The 19,158-nt window shown below is 45.9% G+C and overlaps 1 protein-coding gene across 3 annotated transcripts in view; it reads right to left on the reverse strand.

Annotated features, from left to right (window-relative positions):
* The window catches only part of NSUN7 (NOP2/Sun RNA methyltransferase family member 7), a 1,257,082-nt gene that overhangs the window by 196,772 nt on the left and 1,041,152 nt on the right, over nt 1-19,158 (reverse strand). For all 3 annotated transcript variants that reach the window (XM_085642201.1, XM_085642202.1, XM_085642203.1), the window contains one exon: nt 2,005-2,106. In XM_085642201.1, the coding sequence (XP_085498327.1) occupies nt 2,005-2,106 (102 nt within the window). The remainder of the gene's footprint in view (nt 1-2,004; nt 2,107-19,158) is intronic.

Genomic DNA, 19,158 nt, shown 5'->3' on the forward strand with positions numbered 1-19,158 from the left:
TGGGGCCAATACACACCCCTGTTTTAATCCTTTATTTGTGTAAACTTTGTTCGTTACACTCTTGCCATCACCAATTTTGACCTGGGCCCAAGTTCCTGTATATAGCTCTTTAATTGCCTTTAATAGGCTATTCGGTACGCCCCATGCAGCCATTTTTTTCCACAAGTCCTCCCGTGGAACTCGATCAAAGGCAGAATTGAGATCTACAAAGCATGCATATAGCTGCATTTTTCTTGTTTCAGCCTTTTCTGCCAACAGTGTCAGGGCTGTTGAGTTTAACTAAGGTCCCCATTCCTGCCCTAAACCCTGTTTGCAGTCAGGGCAAGATGTTGTTTACTTCTAGCCAAGATTTCAGGTGCTGCAGAAGACAGGCTGCATATAGCTTTGCCTCCACATCAGTTAATGCTATGAGTCTATAGCTTGTTATTCTAGGATTTCTGCTTTTATATATGGACTGGAAGATGCTGCCTTTCCAGGAATCAGGGACGGAGTTCATAATATATAGCACATTAAATAATGGGGTAAAGTATTCTGCCCAATAATAAGGATTTTCTTAAAAAGAGCGGTGGGTATACATTTTGGTCCTGCTGCTCCCTCTGATTTTAGATTCTTTATAGTTTTTTCTAGTTGGTCGATTTCCACGGCAGGTGTGACGTTTTCCAAGCTGTTTGTTATATTCTTTTTGTCCCTTTTATCATTTGGTAATATTACCAAGCCTGTTGATGCTTGGCATATACTTGTTTTTCTGTCACTCACTATGTAATCTTGCATTCCTTTGGCCGCTGTTTCGGCGTATATTTCCACACATGTTTTTCCCTCATAGCTGTATTTATACCTGAGTTTCAGTGTTGTTTGTGCCCTACAGACAGGCCATTTATCAATTGCCAGAATTGTTTACTATTCCGTTGTCGGCTTGACAAGAGCAATTTGTTCCACAGATCCCATTAGTTTTTCTTATACTGAGTTTTCAGTTCCCGTAGTCTGTTTGTATCACTTCTTTTCCCTTGCTTAATCTGTTTAATTAGGATTCTGCTTTCTCGTAAAATTAGCATTTTTTCTCAGCGCAGTTTTTTGCTGTATCATATTTGCTTTTTTGTTCCTTTGTTTTGCTTTCTATTCTATAGGAATAGAGTCTATCATATCTAACATAAAATATCATTAAAAAATATGGTGGCTGATGATTATCTAGGGCAGGCACTTCTGGTTGTAACCATCTTTGAAAACAATTATCGGAAACCATGCTTACCCTAGTCAAGGGTATCCCTTTCTACTCCAATAAAATAGTTGATTAAATTCATACAAGGATGCTGCTACAATGTAAAAAAGGAAAGGAGCCAGGATGATTACAAAGAGTAAAGTCAAAAAGGCACAAGGATTATATACACCATTTAAACTAAATGACGAATGGCAACCCACTGAAATCCTTGAAAAAAGACCAGTAAACAAACGAAGGTCACTCTCTGATGAAGATGATAAAAGAACTAGGCCTGTCTGGATGGACTACAAGGTATTCAAGAGGAAACTAGAATGTTGGGGGTTTGCAATAATACCATATATGTTCTGGTGAACCTACCATTGTATGGCCATACAATTGTCTATATATTGAAGAGGATACTCAACATTTTACCTGTAGTAGTTGGGTCTCCAAGGTCAAGCACAAGAAACAGACCATAGGTAGAATTAACCCACAAGTGTGTTGGCTCCTTTGAGAGGGCAAAGGAGGGGCAATTTGATAAACACAAAAAAGCAAGTGAGCATCCTGATGTGAACATATGTATGTAATTTTATGTAACTGGATTTTTTTGTCTTATTGAGGTTGTGTATACATGTTTTGGTCAATTTTCTTAACATATAAATTCAATGTAACATAGAAACATATCTTACAGATATGTTTCTTTAATATATAATTAAATATAAAAGGCAGTAGAGACCAATGTTCATTCTGTGTTTTAAAATATGATCTTTTATATCTTATTTGTTAAATTAACCCCACTATTCACTTACATTTCATGGCATGGACCATCTCTAGTAGCTGTCTGTTCGAAAGAGAAGTAAGTTTCTCTTCTGCTACAGATCCTTGAGAAAAATCTTGAAGTAAGTCTGTGTCTAAAGAAAAAGAAATAAATCCTAAGTGTGCACACAGGAAATACACCAACATTTAATGTTGTATATTAAGATGTGCTGATTATCCAGGCATTATATGAAAGCCACAAAACAGTGCAGTAACAAACTAAAATAATAATGCCAGCAGACACTCCCTGGGGTCATCTTACCTATGTCTACTTATTGTTAATTTCCTTTAAAGAAGGCAGCTTATAAGAACGCTGCTCCATGTAAACATTTGTATTAAACCTCATCCAGAAAGAAATCCTATACATATCACTCAGTCAAGTTAGAATCTGGCTTCAGATTCATAAAAGACGACTTACTCAAATCTTTGTGCATATTCATTCATTCCTTTATAAATATTTTTGCTGTTTTTGAATTATTTGAAAACATAAAATGCAACATGAATAAACAAGAAGAAAAAACAGGAACATCATTATCTATGTCATAATTTCCACTTGGAAGTAAAACACTCTTCATTACTGTCGGTGTTTAGAAAGATGTTTAAGATACTGATAGGCTACGTATAAAATAAGAGCAGTCCCACAACACCCTTCGGGCACTGGCGCTGTACAAGTGTAATCAGCAATCTCTGAGAGTGGCAGCATGTGTAAGTGTTCATAAAGCTACATTTATTTGTGGTTAGTTTAAAAAGGAGAAACACGGGGGCATGGCCAACTGGCGAGCATGGAGGACGTGAGCTGAAAGAGCTCCGTCCATTACCCTGACAAAAAGCAAATTATCCTGGCATATACTGGACCTGCACGGCTGGGTGGCCCATCCTGTAGTGGTGGAACACTCCTGGACCCGGTGGCTGTGTTTCTGACCGCCATACGGCAGCGGAATCCTGGCAAAGAAGTACGTAGATCTTGAACAACATCAGAGTCGTGGAGCGAAGAGGGGTGGAGCCGTGTCCCTAGAGAGACCGTCTCGCTGATCTTCTGCAACTGCTGCGGCACATATGTAAGCCCTGGGTGGTGCTGGCAGGAAGATTGTGGACATCATGCTTGATCGGGGGTGGAGCGGTGATTGCCTGCGGTGAGTGTCCGCTCCTTTGGAGCAGAGACTGCGGCGGCAAACATGGCGGCTATGGGCGGACGGATCTGAGCCGGCACCAACGTAGGTGGGGATGAGATGCGCCCTTATAAGAGCGAGAGCCAGAGCGAGTGCGGGGAGAACTGGCGCTGCGGAGCGTGGAGTCGGCGGCGGCGCTAACTCCTCCTCGCCCTTGCTGAGGGCATATTTTGGCGGTTTGAGGTGAATCGCGGCTGCGAGGCGGAACTGCCCCTGGTAAAGAGCCGGACATCGCGGCACCCCACTGCATACGGGTGACTGCGAAATACATCAGGCCATACTACAGTGCTGCCTCCGTCTGTGGTGACTTCTGACCTTCACTGCACAGGATAGAGCGCTATTGCTGGCCCCCCTTGTGCCTACTTGTGCCCCTGCCCCCGGCATAGTGACCACAAATACAAAGACTGGTGATCTCCTCCAACTGCTGGTTACCCTGAATGTGGGGTTGTACGGGGGTCAGGCAGTGACTAGGTGGATACTGTCACTGCTGGAACTATTCAGCGGCTAATCAAAGGTACGGGGGCTGGCATTCCTGATAGTGTGCGCGAGGGGTGCGGGCTTGGCGAATGGTTAAGACTCCGGACCCGTGACCTGCGGGATTTGTGGCTGAAGACGTCCTGTTGGGCAGTGAAGACTGGAACTTGTTTGTGGGTGCCGTGGTGTGGGGTATAGCGCCCTAGTGGCCCATCGGGTGACCATACTGGAGCGGAGGCGGAGGCGGAGGGGCGGACGGCGAGGCATGATGGGACGCAACACCAAGAGCAAACAAGCGGATGCGGGCGCCGGTGGCGAAACGCAGCTTCTATTCGGCAGTGATCCCTCCAATGCCTCGGGCAGCGACGTGATACCTCCCACTGGAACAGATCCGCACAATGCGAAGCTGGACTTGATCTTAAAAGAAATACGGGACTCGCGGACGGCACTGGAGGAGCATATGGGAACAATGTCCACCAACCTTGGCCTACTCCAAGATGATCACAAGAAACTGGTCGATAAGGTCAAGTCCAATAAACTAGCATTAGATGATCTTATACCTCAGCAGACTCTGCACTCCATGCAGCTCGAACAATTCCAAGGTCAATTGAAAGGCCTGCAGGACAGAGTGGATGATGCGGAAGGGAGGTCCCACCGCAATAATGTCCGTATACTTGGGATGCCAGAGCGCAGCGAGGGATCTAACCCTACGCAATTCGTTGAAGACTGGCTGAGGGATCATGTGGCCACGACAGGCCTAACGTCCTTGTACAGTGTGGAGAGGGCGCACCGTGTGCCTCCCAGACCTCCTCAGCCGGGGGCGCCACCCCGCCCGCTGATAGCGCGCATACTACATTACAAAGACCGCAACACAATCCTACGAGCTGCCAGAGAAAATGCTCCCATACACTTCGAGAACAAGACTATCTCTCTCTATCCGGATTTTACACACGCGGTACAGAAAGCTAGGGCTACTTTTTTGGGAGTCAAGAAGTCCCTACGCGCATGTAACTTGAAATATGCACTGCTTTTCCCTGCTAGACTGAAAGTTGTTCATGGACAAAAATCATATTTTTTTGATGACCCAGAGGAGGCGGTGGACTGGCTTGAAATAACCTTTACACCGGGGACTTCTCAGACATCACTTCCTTCGGGACAGCTACGGCGGGCCTCCCCGATATGATCTACCGGACTACCCAGACTGGGATCTGGCAGCTCTATAAACACAACGGACGCTGGCCCAACATTGGGACAAATCACGAGCAGTCACGAGGATGCGCTCCTGACGGCGGCAGCGCTGGCTGCTCATGATGCTCAGACTGCGGAGACTTCAGAGCACTCTTAGGATGGGGACACAGTGCGCTCTGACTCTGAAACTAGCCTCACACTGTTCCCTTCGATTACGGCATAAGTTGCTAAGGACTTTTGATGTTATGGTCCAGTAGTCCAGGAGTGGTAACGTATAAAGAGTAATGTACAGTGTATACTATTGTTGGTGACTGCTGTAATGGGTCTAGTATAACTAAGCTGCATAGGGAAATGTACCAATGTATCCAGGACATTTTCAAATGGGCGATACGTTGCCTCTAGGAACTGTCGCAGTTCTGGCCATTACCCCCCAGGCGATTGCGATTAGGCATTTATTGTTTGGAATCCATGTTGGATTTTTGTTTCAGTTTGGTCCTCTGATGTTCTCCGGGGGAACCTGGTATTGGGGAATGTAAATGTTTTTTTTTTTTTTTTTTTTTTTTTTGAAAAACCTTTATTGATGTTTCAATCATTTACATGTATGGGCCTACAACCCCTCGGGGCCGGCCGCTAAATAATCAGGATAATAACAAGCGAATGTCAACACAGGCGGCACCTCGGAGAGCGAAGTCTTAAATTCAATATAGTCCGGCCAATAAGCCGCGCAGGTAGGGCACCAGGAAAGAGAAGGTTTTTCATTTTATGATGAAACAAAAGAATAGGATCAGGTGCCAGACAATTTACCAACAGTGAGAAGGGCCAGGATAAGAGACAAACAATTAGCAGCAATACAGTTAGGCGATGGTGCAGGCGCGAGAAAGTACGGATGGGGAAAGACATCAAAGAGAGTTGCGCCTACTGGTCCCCGTACCTAAAGCCCAGCGAACCCCCCAGAAACTGTGGCACACATGAAGAGCAAACGATTCACAAGCAGGGTGGTGTATCGCACTGATCCCAGAAAAAAAGGGCAAAAAGAGACAGTGGAGAAAAAGGAGGCCATGGAAAAAAAGATAAAGACGAAAGAGTCCCCTCCCCCATCCCCCCACCCTGCACCTCTGCAAATGAGTATGGCCCCACCCCCCAGCAGTGTGCCTGTCGCCCTGGAACTAGACCCGAAATATAGAAGAGACAGGGAAAAAGAGAGTGAGAAAGGGCCCACCCGGACGGGTGGGCGGAGAGAACATAATAAGTTGGAGGAGGGCCATCAAAACATATCCCCGGCTTCTCCCTCCCGCACGGTGAGGTCTCCCCCCAACAAACAAGCAGCGGCACCAAGCCGAGTATATCAACAAAAATAGGGGAGGGGGGGGGGGGATGGGAGGCATTACACACCAACTGTTCGAATGACCCCGGGAGCGCACAACCATGAGTCCGCCTATCTATGAAGTGACCCCCCTCGGAGGATCAGCCTCAGCCTTGACCACTTTTTGCGATTCTGCCCATGCCTGCCCCTTGACCCAGCACCATGTCCAATGTCCCAAGGTATAGAAGTGTCCAAAAACAGTTGGGAAACGCCGCACACAGGTGGGGTGGAAGTCTCGTGGCATCCGAACAGACCGCTTCATGGAGGGGCATCTTTTCCAGTGTTGCCCGAGGATCTGCACTGCCCACAAGGACCTGAGAGGCCAGAGCAGCCAAATGAGATACACGGTGCTGAAAGTGTCCCTGGGCCGCCAGAGACCGCGCACGGGACAAGGCCACCATCTTCCGCGCAGGTCCAATACCTCCGGAGCCGATCAAGTTCACCGTTGGCCGATCACACGGTAGCATATGGTCCGAAGTGTCCGGCTGTACACTAAGCGCGGGGGGGGCCACAACATCTTTCTCTTGTGGGCAGTGTGGAAAGCCACTGCGTATCCGTGGACCAGCATGCCGCCACTGTTCCAACGCTGTTACCACACCATCTAGCTTCCCCCCCAGGACCTCGGCGCCATGAGCGAAGGAGTAATGGAGGGCACCCAGGGCCTCCAGGAGGTCGCCATATCCCAGAGCGGCTCCCTCCGATCGCTCCGCCACACTCCCGAAAGTCACACACCCCCAGTCCCGCTGCGTCCCAGCGGACAGGATGGCCGGCTGCATAATGACAAGATGGCCGCTGGGAAGGCCCGACTCATATAGGGGCCAGGACCCAGGGAACAACGCCTCGAGGGCCACGTCGCTGGAGACAGAGATCCCGGGACAGGCACAGATCCAGCCGTTGCGCGGTCACAGGCAACAGTCGCCTCCGCCACGGACCATCTCCCGCAAAAAGCCGGGAGCAGCCCGCGAGGATCAAGGCGGGCCAGGGACGGCGCCCAGGCAGCTCACCAACAAAGGCAGGGGCAAACGCCACAGAATCCGGAAATCGTACACCCGGGCATGTCCTCAGTCCGCAGCGCTCAGTAGAGGGGAGCGGCCACGGCAAAATGCAGGCCGAGGGGGGCTCCACTCCGGTGGACCGGCTCCACCCAGGCACAACAGGCCGCTGTTGTTCAACTGCCACCCGGTCGAGGTGCCCACTCGAGGTCCCGGCTTCGGGACCGCACGGGCCGCAAAGTTCGATCGCTGATTTCTCCGGGTGTGTGGCAGTCAGAGACCTCGGAGTCACGCGGTCGGTTGCCACGTTCACTTACGGACACATTCTCGTGGTGCAGAAGAAGGATCTCTTGCAGGATATCCGTGCGGGGTGCGGAGGCTCACGGAGCCGGGAATCTACGCTGCCGTCTCGGTCGCCATCTTGGCTCCTCCCCGGGGAATGTAAATGTTAACGCATGTTCGGTGCACAGACAGTTAATTTTTACAGTGATTCGGTTTCCACATACTGCATGGCCACTACACTTTCTGTGCCGTGATGGCATCACATAACAAATACACTTACTGCACCTGGAATGTCAGGGGCATGGGCTCTGTCCACAAAAGACACCGTATCTTGGCGCAACTAAATAGAAGAAAGGTTGCTGTAGCTTATTTACAAGAAACCCACCTTAATGTTGACGAGGTAGCCAAACTGCAGAAGAAGTGGAGGGGGCAACTGTTTGCTACTAAATACTCAGCTTTCTCCAGGGGGGCGGCGGTGTGGATGCGAAGCAGTGTCCCTTTCAGACTCCTAGAGCAGAAAATAGACATCAACGGCAGATATGTGTTACTTCATGGACTGTTGGACGGGACTCATGTGGTCATGGGTTGTATATATGCACCAAACACTGATCAAGACAAGTACCTAACTACACTAAGCGCAGCATTGGCAGACTGGACTGAGTATCCTTGGGTGATAGGAGGCGACTTTAATGCTGTATTGATGTCGACTTAGACAGGTCCCACCCCCCATTGCACGCTACAGAAAGCAAAAAACAAGCTGAGGCACTTAAAAGGTGGGCAGAGGGTTGGGATCTTCGAGATGCATGGCGGGCTAAATATCCAGGATTCAGGGAGTATTCCTTTTACTCACCACCACACAGGCTACACACACGGATTGATCGGTTTCTCTGTTCCGACGCCCTATTGGGATCCATTACTTCTGTACTCCATATGGGTAAAACCCTCTCAGACCATAACCCGGTGGAGGTAACTGTGCATTGGGGTAAGGTTCCAACTCCAATTCTGACTTGGAAGCTGCAGCCCAATATGCTGGAAGACCCGGTCTTCCGCCAAGCCCTGTCGGAGGAGATTGATCATTATTTCTTGGAAAATGCAGGCTCTGCTAGCAATCGCCAGACAGAATGGGATGCCTTTAAAACGGTCATCAGGGGAGTAGCGATAAGCCCTAAGATAGGAGTTAGAATTGCTCTAATAGAACGGCTCATGAAGCTAGAGGGCACATTGGCGGCACTAGAAGGGGAGGCCCCGGGGACGGGTGAACAACTGATACAATTGGGGGAGGCCAACATTCAATACGCTGAACTACTTGAGGAACTACATGTCGTTCATCACCGGCTGTATATACAGAAACAACACACACAGGCAGACAGGTCAGGGCCGCTGTTGGCATGGTTGGTTCGTAATGCCCCTCCACCGACACACATATTGGAGATCCGGAACAGTGAGGATACTGTGGTGGACACGCAATTAGACATCAATAATGCGTTCAGGAACTATTATGAACGACTCTATGGTCCACTTCCTGGACTTACTGACATTGATTTTGAGCCTTTTTTCAACGGGCTGCACCTACCACAACTCACACGGCAGCAACGGGACGAGTTACGGAGGCTAATAACAGGGGCGGAAATTCGACAGGCGATTAAAGCTCTACCGCGTAATAAAACTCCAGGGAGTGATGGCTTACCGGACAAATTTTATGCGGTGTATCCTGACCTGCTGGTACCCCGCTTGCAATGTATATATCAAGAGTCGTTGGAAACAGGTGGGCTCCCTGCTTCAGCCCTGCAGGCGTTAGTGGTCTCCTTATTAAAGCTGGGGAGGGACGGTTTACATCTCTCAAACTACAGACCTCTATCACTTCTGAATACGGACTATAAGATTCTGAGCAAATTATTGGCCACCCGTCTCGGTCAGTTTATTCCTACATTAATACACAATGATCAATGTGGGTTTGTACCAGGTAGAAATACGGCACTTAATATCAGACGACTCCACCGGGTCATGTTGGGCACACTTGGCACAGGTACCGAAGAGGGATGCATATCACTTGATTTGAGACAAGCGTTTGATACTTTGCGCTGGGACTATATGTTCTATGCCCTTGCACGGTTTGGTATACCAGATGAATATATAGCATGGGTGCGCCTATTATACACAAAACCCACCGCACGGGCGCGTACAGGTCAGCACATCTCACGACAATTTGCGGTAGCCCGGGGAACCAGACAGGGCTGCCCCTTGTCGCCATTGTTGTTTATTCTGGCTCTTCAACCACTTCTGCACAGACTCCGTGCCTTTGCAGCCTGTAAGGGAATAATGCGGGGTCGCACATCTCACACGATCTCAGTATACGCAGATGATCTAATTCTTTATATCAAAGATATGGAGGTTGACCCGCACCCAATGCCTTCCATATTTGAGTCGTTTCAAGACCTTTCTGGGCTGGCTATTAATGCAGATAAGTCGTATGCGTATTTCTTTGATGCATCGGCACGGAATGGTCCCTTTCAATTCGGCCCCTGGACATTTCAAATAGCGCCTGATACTTTTAAGTACCTCGGAATACAGATTTATCGAAATACCATGGACCTCTTAGATGGCAATTTAATGCGTGCGATTGCTGCACTCAAGTCCCAAATCCATTTCTGGGTCTCACTGCCCCTTTCGGTAGCGGGCAGAGTGGCCATCATAAAAATGGTGCTGCTACCGCGGCTCCTTTATTATTTCACAAATCTACCTATCCTTGTCCCTACGAGGATCTTTAAAGTGCTGAACTCCCTGGTGATAGATCTGGTGTGGGGCAATGGGCGAAAGCGTATTAGCCTAGCAAAATTGCAATTAACTACGAAACAAGGAGGGATGGGAGTACCAGATTTACGGGTTTATTGTTATACTAGAACATTAAACAACAAAAGAGTGTGCATTAAATACCAGTGATAGAACTAAATATGTCTGTACGGGTAAGCTTACAATGATATACACAAAAGTGTATGCATATGTAAAATGAAAAGGTGCTGCTGAAAGAATCAATCAGATATTTGTATAGAACCCTCACTCACCGACCTAGTCGGTGACATGCTTCATCATAGGGTTCCACCAGGGGTGCCTACTGCACCTCTGGTGTGCTTCAACGCTTGGGTTATAGCGGAGCTCAAATATCAGACAATCGGAATACTCGAGTGTAATAGAAAAAGTGAGGTTTAAAAATGCCCAAAGAATTCGCCCTAAAAGTTTTAATAATGACGAACCAGGCACTAAGTTTAAAAACAAATGTAGGATGACTGGTACTGATAATTATTGATCAGATACATCCTAATAGGTTATCTAAACAACTGGTCGACATGTTTCAGCTTGTTATTGTCAGTCACAAAGCTTTCTTCAGGACCTAGTAGATAATACCAAAACGATACCTTGGCGGTATAAGCTCTCTAAGGCTTACCCTGACCTAAGGTTCAAAAGGACCGGATACACTCACGGTTTTGTAAATGGCCTCGAAAAATCCACGAGGGCCTCAGGATATCTGGAAGAAAACAGAGTACAAACTGGAGTACTTCTTATTATGTGTACTAATTAAGCGCAAATAAGAACAACAAGAGAGCGAGGAAAAGAAAAACTTGTCCTCTTCCCCAAAACAATATGGTCAAACAAAATGGACAAGTTTCATGACTTGAAGCAAACTTTTTTCGCTGTCATTGTGGGAAACAAATTAGAAAGGAGAGAGAGCACAACTGCTGTGTAGGAAACCCCTCACCCACCTACCTAGTAGGTGGCATGCTTCATCATCGGGGCCCAACTGGATTGTCTAGCACAATCCAGTTGTGCTACAACGCCTGAGATACAGCGGAGCAGGGTTATGAGCAGTGAGTGAAGTGCTATGTGAAGTGATATAAGAGTTAAAAAAGTCTCAGGGAAATGCCCTTTTGAAAAAACTTTAATTTTAAGGGTCCCAGGACTAGTGTAAAAAGAGAGAAGGGGATATCGTTAGGAATGTTATTTTCCTTATATCCCTAGAAACTAAGGTCAACTAGTTTCAGCCTTCGATATAGTTCTAGAGGCTTTCGTCAGGACCAATCGAAATTGTAGTTAAAAATAATTTTGGTGAATGGCCGTAAAAAATATATATAGGCCAAGTGTAATTATCAGCACACACCCTAAAGTGTGCTGTGAGTGTAGTGATGAAATACTCACAGTAACTTCGTTCGAGGTTACCTGTAAATGAAGAGAATTTAGAGCTGGGGAGCAGTTGTAAATCATGCATATATACTAAATGCATGCTCCTTTCGATTAGAAGGCTAGTGATATCGGACTAGACTACTAAGGTGAGGGTGTACAGACACTATAGAGGCTTGCGTGGCTACAATGTGCCCCACGGGATCCGTAGGTGAGTGATTATTGTAGTATCGGGGCACATGGTGCGCATAATCGTTATTCATTTTTGCGTGTCTATAGTGCGATCATACCCATGTTGTGTATGTGGAGTTGTGACTGTGCAAGTATAGAGGACACTGATAGCTGATGTGCTAGAGTAGTCATGTGCACGTGCAGTTTTAAAATGAGCTGATTATATGGTGGTAAATATCAACAATATGTCCGCTGTGTGTGCCGTTCAGCAGACAGTCCTTCGTGCTTAAAATTGAAAGACAAACAACGTGACAGACAACACAAAACATAAAAATACAGTCTCACATGAGTAGAGAGGTAGTGAATCCTCTGGAGTTAGAACGCCGTATGAATCTCCGCTTGCCTTAAGTGGAGAATGAAGGGCAAGGAGAGTGTGAGAGCGCCTTTAATTAGGGGCAAAAGGTTAAAGCAGCAAGGTATTCAGGGTCTAGACTGGTCCATGGTGGACCGCTAATTACTCACAGTTTGAAGGGAGAACAGGTCCGTAGTACCTAGGACGGCGCTCGGTTCCGCTTGTTCAGCGCCGATGCACGCGTGGGGCGTGGTTATGAAGGGTGAAAAACAGGAAGTAGCGTACTGACGCTGGGGAGACTAGAACGTCTACAAAGTACATGGAAATAGAAGACAAACTCGGTGTCCCGTATACGGAGCACCGAGTGAGTGAAATTGACATTTTAAATTGTAAAAATGTCTGCGGGGACCTAAAGTATGAAGAGCTCCAACTAAGGAAATTAAAGAGGAATTTTAAACGGCCAACTATGCCTTAGTGATAGGCATACAAAGTACATGGAAATAGAAGACAAACTCGGTGTCCCGTGTACGGAGCACCGAGTGAGTGAAATTGACATTTTAAATTGTAAAAATGTCTACGGGGACCTAAAGTATGAAGAGCTCCAACTATGGAAAATAAAGAGGAATTCTAAACGGCCAGCTATGCCTTAGTGATAGGATGGAGGGTAAAGGACTACCACTTTAGGACTAGGTGAAGAAGAGTAGAGGCACTTAGTATGCCTGTGCCTGACAGGGGGTTACAGGCTGCCACTTGGAGATGAATGGTAATGTTAAAAGTGGCGGTGATGGCGACAAATCACAAAAAGGGGGCGTTTTGCATAGGACGGATTTATTGAAGACTAGAGAGCGATCAATGTCGATGTATGCTGTTCCAGGGGACATTATCGTTAAGTCCTGAGATGTGGGTTGAAAGTCTATAGACCCAGCGTTGTTCTTTTTCGAAGAGACGTTCTTGGATATCAGTTGGGCTAGGGTCTAGTTGTTCAATGACTACCCATGACATGTCATTGGTGGTGTGTCCCTTGGCAAGGTAGTGTTCAGTGAGTTTGGTGGTGCTGCGTTTGCAGCGGATGTTGCTGCGATGCTCGCAGATTCTGGTTTTGACCTTTCTGGTGGTCATCCCAACATAGCGCAAGTTACATGGGCATGTGATGAGGTAGATGACGTTAGCCGAATTACAGTTGGTATGTTTCTTGATTGTCCAGACTTTGTCATGTTCAAGATTGAGTGTTTTAGTGGTTTCAGTAAGATGACAAATACTACAGTTGCCACATGGATAGTGGCCTGTAACTTCTGGGAGTCCCCATGCATTCAGAACTGTACTGGGCATGTTCAGTGTCTTTTTTGGCCTGGTTGGTACTAGGCTGTCTCTGAGGTTATGCGATCTCTTGTATGAAAATAGAGGTTTTTCCCATTGTAGTTTGCCTGAGGTAACAATTTTCCAATTGTTTTGAATCAATTTAGCAACTTGGTTAGAAATGGTGTTGAAGGTGGTTACGCACGTGAGTGGTAAGATCGTTGATTGATTCAGCTTGGGTTCCAAAAGACCTTCACGGTTTTGGTTGCGGGCTCTTTTTTGTGCTTTGTGGATAACTTTATTTGGGTATCCACGGTTTTGAAGCTTTTTAGTTAGTTCTTCTGATTGGTATTTAAAATCTTTTAGATCACTACAGTTACGGCGCAATCTGAGATATTGGCCGAACGGTAGATTGTCCCTTAGAGGCCTAGGGTGGAAACTTTGGAAATGTAGAAGAGAGTTTTTTGCTGTTGGTTTAAAGTGGGTTTTAGTCATCAGTACTCCATCTTTTGCTTCAATTTCCAGGTCTAGGAAGGTGATTTTGGTTTTGCTTGTAGTGTGTGTGAATCGTAGGTTTTGGTCTAGTGTGTTAATCCAATTCAAGAAGTCGTTGAGTCTTTGGTTATTACTTGTCCAGATTAAGAGTACATCATCGATGTATCTCTTATAGAAGGTGATGTCTTGATGGTAAATTGATTGAGGGTTGAGGATATGTAGTTCTTCAAAGTTTGACACGTACAGCCCCGCTACACTAGGAGCGAAGGTGCTCCCCATGGAAGTTCCGTACTGTTGTAGGAATATGGTACCTTCATATTCGAAAAAATTATCTTTGAGGGCTATTTCCGCACATTCCATTATGAATGATTTTGGGGTGTTATACTCCCAGATTGTTTTGTCAAGGGAGGTACGGAGCACCTCTAGGGTGTCATCTTGAGGTAGGCTAGTATAGAGGCTCTCAACATCCAGACTTACTAGGATGGAAGTAGTAGGGTTGAATTCCAAGTTGTTAATTTGGCTCAGTAAGTCTTTAGTGTCTTTTAGGTATGCAGGAGTCGACTGTACTAGAGGCTGTAGATAGAAATCAACGAAGCGAGACAGGGGTTCAAGTAATGAGCCTATTCCAGAAACAATTGGTCTGCCCGGTGGTGGTGTTTTGTTTTTATGTATTTTAGGGATGGTGTAGAAGTATGGGATGGTTTTACCACCTGAGGTAAGGAATAATGCCTCTTGTTTGCTAATGTAGCCATTAGATTCTGCTTCATGAACCATGATGTCAATTTTGGTCTTGATTCTGGTAGTTGGATCTTCGTTCAGTATTTTGTAGTTCTTTTGATCATCTAGGAGGCGTGTGCATTCTAGATGGTAGGCATCCCGATTTTGGATAACTATCCCCCCTCCTTTATCAGCTGGTTTGATGATAATGTCTCTGTTGTTTTTGAGACTCCGGATGGCATTAAACTGTTGAGTTGTAGTGTTGTTAAATCCTTTGTTCTCCTGAGTGTTTTCTATGCCTTTGTATATCGCTTGTTCGAATGCGATGAGTTCGGCTGGTGTAGTATGAGGAGGGGGAATAAAAGTTGATTTCAATTTAAGGGTGGTGTCCCCTTTTGCTTCTTGTTGTGATTCCTGATTAGGTGAGTTTTCAAAAAAAGCCTTAAGTTTAAGCTTGCGAAAAAATTCTGATAATTCACAGTGTAATTTGAATTTATCGAGTTTCGCTGTGGGTGAAAAACCAAGGCCTCTATTGAGGACCTCTTCCTCCGCTGTAGTGAGAGTGTGGCTTGAAAGATTGGTTATTAGGTTCTGCTTGTGCTCGGCTGGGGTTCCTTCGTTCTGCTGCGTGTGTTGGCACTTGGGTTTTGATTGTTTTCCCAATGTACTTGGTTTCCTCGTTGGCGTCTTCCGCGTCCCCTCTGGCCTGATCCTAAAAAAGGAAACCGTTGGTTGGGGTTGCCAAATTGGGGGTGGGGTTGTTGGAATTGTGGGTTCCAGCCATAGAACATTGGTTGAGTCATGGGAGGGAAGGGAGCCGGGTAATTAGGTACCATTCCTGGGTGCATATTAGGCCATGGTTGTTGCCAGTGTGTGTTTCTTCCTCTGCCTCTTGCCCGTTGTCTATTTGTGTAGTAGTTTTTCTCTGATCCAGAGCTCTCATTGGTGCCACCACTATGTATTGAGGAGCCATCGTCCGAAGACATAGAGTGGCTGGATCTCGTAGGGGTTTTGTAGTCTGCGTCAGAATAAGGGTATGTTTTGACGTATGAAAATTTTTTTAAATCTTTTTGAAATTGTTGGATCTTGGATTGTGTTAGCTCTTCTTTATAATCTGCTATTTCTTTATTGACCTCGTCTAGTCTTTTCTTGTATGATGTCAACGTGGTTTTGAAGTGTTGTTCAGTTGCCTGGATTTCTACAAGGATCGCATCTGAAAGTCTTTTTGCTGTTTGAATGATCAGGATTATCCAATCTCTTGTGCAGTGCCATGCAATTTGTGCCCAGTCTCTACGGAATGCTGCATCGTCTAGGAAGATGCGTGGCGCGTTGGTTACTATTAGACCTTTAGGGGCTGTATTGGAGCGCAGATATTCCGTCAGTATAACCCCGTGTAGAATAGTTCTGATACGTGTTCTTTTTTTCTCAGAGAGATTTTCCCAATCTGCACTCTGAGAGATTGTTTGTGCCACATTGAAGTCTGCTAATAGAGGAGTAGCTGCTAAGATGTTATTGACATCTTCGTCAGTGAACGTGAGTCCTGCATTTTCAGCCATAGTGTGTCTGAAGCTGTAGTTTGTACTTATCAAAAGGAAGGGAGCAAAGAATACCAAAAGGTTTTGGCTCTCACAGCTGTGCGCTGTAATGACAAATAAGAACAACAAGAGAGCGAGGAAAAGAAAAACTTGTCCTCTTCCCCAAAACAATATGGTCAAACAAAATGGACAAGTTTCATGACTTGAAGCAAACTTTTTTCGCTGTCATTGTGGGAAACAAATTAGAAAGGAGAGAGAGCACAACTGCTGTGTAGGAAACCCCTCACCCACCTACCTAGTAGGTGGCATGCTTCATCATCGGGGCCCAACTGGATTGTCTAGCACAATCCAGTTGTGCTACAACGCCTGAGATACAGCGGAGCAGGGTTATGAGCAGTGAGTGAAGTGCTATGTGAAGTGATATAAGAGTTAAAAAAGTCTCAGGGAAATGCCCTTTTGAAAAAACTTTAATTTTAAGGGTCCCAGGACTAGTGTAAAAAGAGAGAAGGGGATATCGTTAGGAATGTTATTTTCCTTATATCCCTAGAAACTAAGGTCAACTAGTTTCAGCCTTCGATATAGTTCTAGAGGCTTTCGTCAGGACCAATCGAAATTGTAGTTAAAAATAATTTTGGTGAATGGCCGTAAAAAATATATATAGGCCAAGTGTAATTATCAGCACACACCCTAAAGTGTGCTGTGAGTGTAGTGATGAAATACTCACAGTAACTTCGTTCGAGGTTACCTGTAAATGAAGAGTTAATTTAGAGCTGGGGAGCAGTTGTAAATCATGCATATATACTAAATGCATGCTCCTTTCGATTAGAAGGCTAGTGATATCGGACTAGACTACTAAGGTGAGGGTGTACAGACACTATAGAGGCTTGCGTGGCTACAATGTGCCCCACGGGATCCGTAGGTGAGTGATTATTGTAGTATCGGGGCACATGGTGCGCATAATCGTTATTCATTTTTGCGTGTCTATAGTGCGATCATACCCATGTTGTGTATGTGGAGTTGTGACTGTGCAAGTATAGAGGACACTGATAGCTGATGTGCTAGAGTAGTCATGTGCACGTGCAGTTTTAAAATGAGCTGATTATATGGTGGTAAATATCAACAATATGTCCGCTGTGTGTGCCGTTCAGCAGACAGTCCTTCGTGCTTAAAATTGAAAGACAAACAACGTGACAGACAACACAAAACATAAAAATACAGTCTCACATGAGTAGAGAGGTAGTGAATCCTCTGGAGTTAGAACGCCGTATGAATCTCCGCTTGCCTTAAGTGGAGAATGAAGGGCAAGGAGAGTGTGAGAGCGCCTTTAATTAGGGGCAAAAGGTTAAAGCAGCAAGGTATTCAGGGTCTAGACTGGTCCATGGTGGACCGCTAATTACTCACAGTTTGAAGGGAGAACAGGTCCGTAGTACCTAGGACGGCGCTCGGTTCCGCTTGTTCAGCGCCGATGCACGCGTGGGGCGTGGTTATGAAGGGTGAAAAACAGGAAGTAGCGTACTGACGCTGGGGAGACTAGAACGTCTACAAAGTACATGGAAATAGAAGACAAACTCGGTGTCCCGTATACGGAGCACCGAGTGAGTGAAATTGACATTTTAAATTGTAAAAATGTCTGCGGGGACCTAAAGTATGAAGAGCTCCAACTAAGGAAATTAAAGAGGAATTTTAAACGGCCAACTATGCCTTAGTGATAGGCATACAAAGTACATGGAAATAGAAGACAAACTCGGTGTCCCGTGTACGGAGCACCGAGTGAGTGAAATTGACATTTTAAATTGTAAAAATGTCTACGGGGACCTAAAGTATGAAGAGCTCCAACTATGGAAAATAAAGAGGAATTCTAAACGGCCAGCTATGCCTTAGTGATGGTAATGTTAAAAGTGGCACCGCCACTTTTAACATTACCATTCATCTCCAAGTGGCAGCCTGTAACCCCCTGTCAGGCACAGGCATACTAAGTGCCTCTACTCTTCTTCACCTAGTCCTAAAGTGGTAGTCCTTTACCCTCCATCCTATCACTAAGGCATAGCTGGCCGTTTAGAATTCCTCTTTATTTTCCATAGTTGGAGCTCTTCATACTTTAGGTCCCCGTAGACATTTTTACAATTTAAAATGTCAATTTCACTCACTCGGTGCTCCGTACACGGGACACCGAGTTTGTCTTCTATTTCCATGTACTTTGTATGCCTATCACTAAGGCATAGTTGGCCGTTTAAAATTCCTCTTTAATTTCCTTAGTTGGAGCTCTTCATACTTTAGGTCCCCGCAGACATTTTTACAATTTAAAATGTCAATTTCACTCACTCGGTGCTCCGTATACGGGACACCGAGTTTGTCTTCTATTTCCATGTACTTTGTAGACGTTCTAGTCTCCCCAGCGTCAGTACGCTACTTCCTGTTTTTCACCCTTCATAACCACGCCCCACGCGTGCATCGGCGCTGAACAAGCGGAACCGAGCGCCGTCCTAGGTACTACGGACCTGTTCTCCCTTCAAACTGTGAGTAATTAGCGGTCCACCATGGACCAGTCTAGACCCTGAATACCTTGCTGCTTTAACCTTTTGCCCCTAATTAAAGGCGCTCTCACACTCTCCTTGCCCTTCATTCTCCACTTAAGGCAAGCGGAGATTCATACGGCGTTCTAACTCCAGAGGATTCACTACCTCTCTACTCATGTGAGACTGTATTTTTATGTTTTGTGTTGTCTGTCACGTTGTTTGTCTTTCAATTTTAAGCACGAAGGACTGTCTGCTGAACGGCACACACAGCGGACATATTGTTGATATTTACCACCATATAATCAGCTCATTTTAAAACTGCACGTGCACATGACTACTCTAGCACATCAGCTATCAGTGTCCTCTATACTTGCACAGTCACAACTCCACATACACAACATGGGTATGATCGCACTATAGACAC

Source organism: Triturus cristatus, chromosome 2_2 (assembly GCF_964204655.1).
Source record: "Triturus cristatus chromosome 2_2, aTriCri1.1, whole genome shotgun sequence".
In the NCBI taxonomy this organism is placed as follows: domain Eukaryota; kingdom Metazoa; phylum Chordata; class Amphibia; order Caudata; family Salamandridae; genus Triturus; species Triturus cristatus.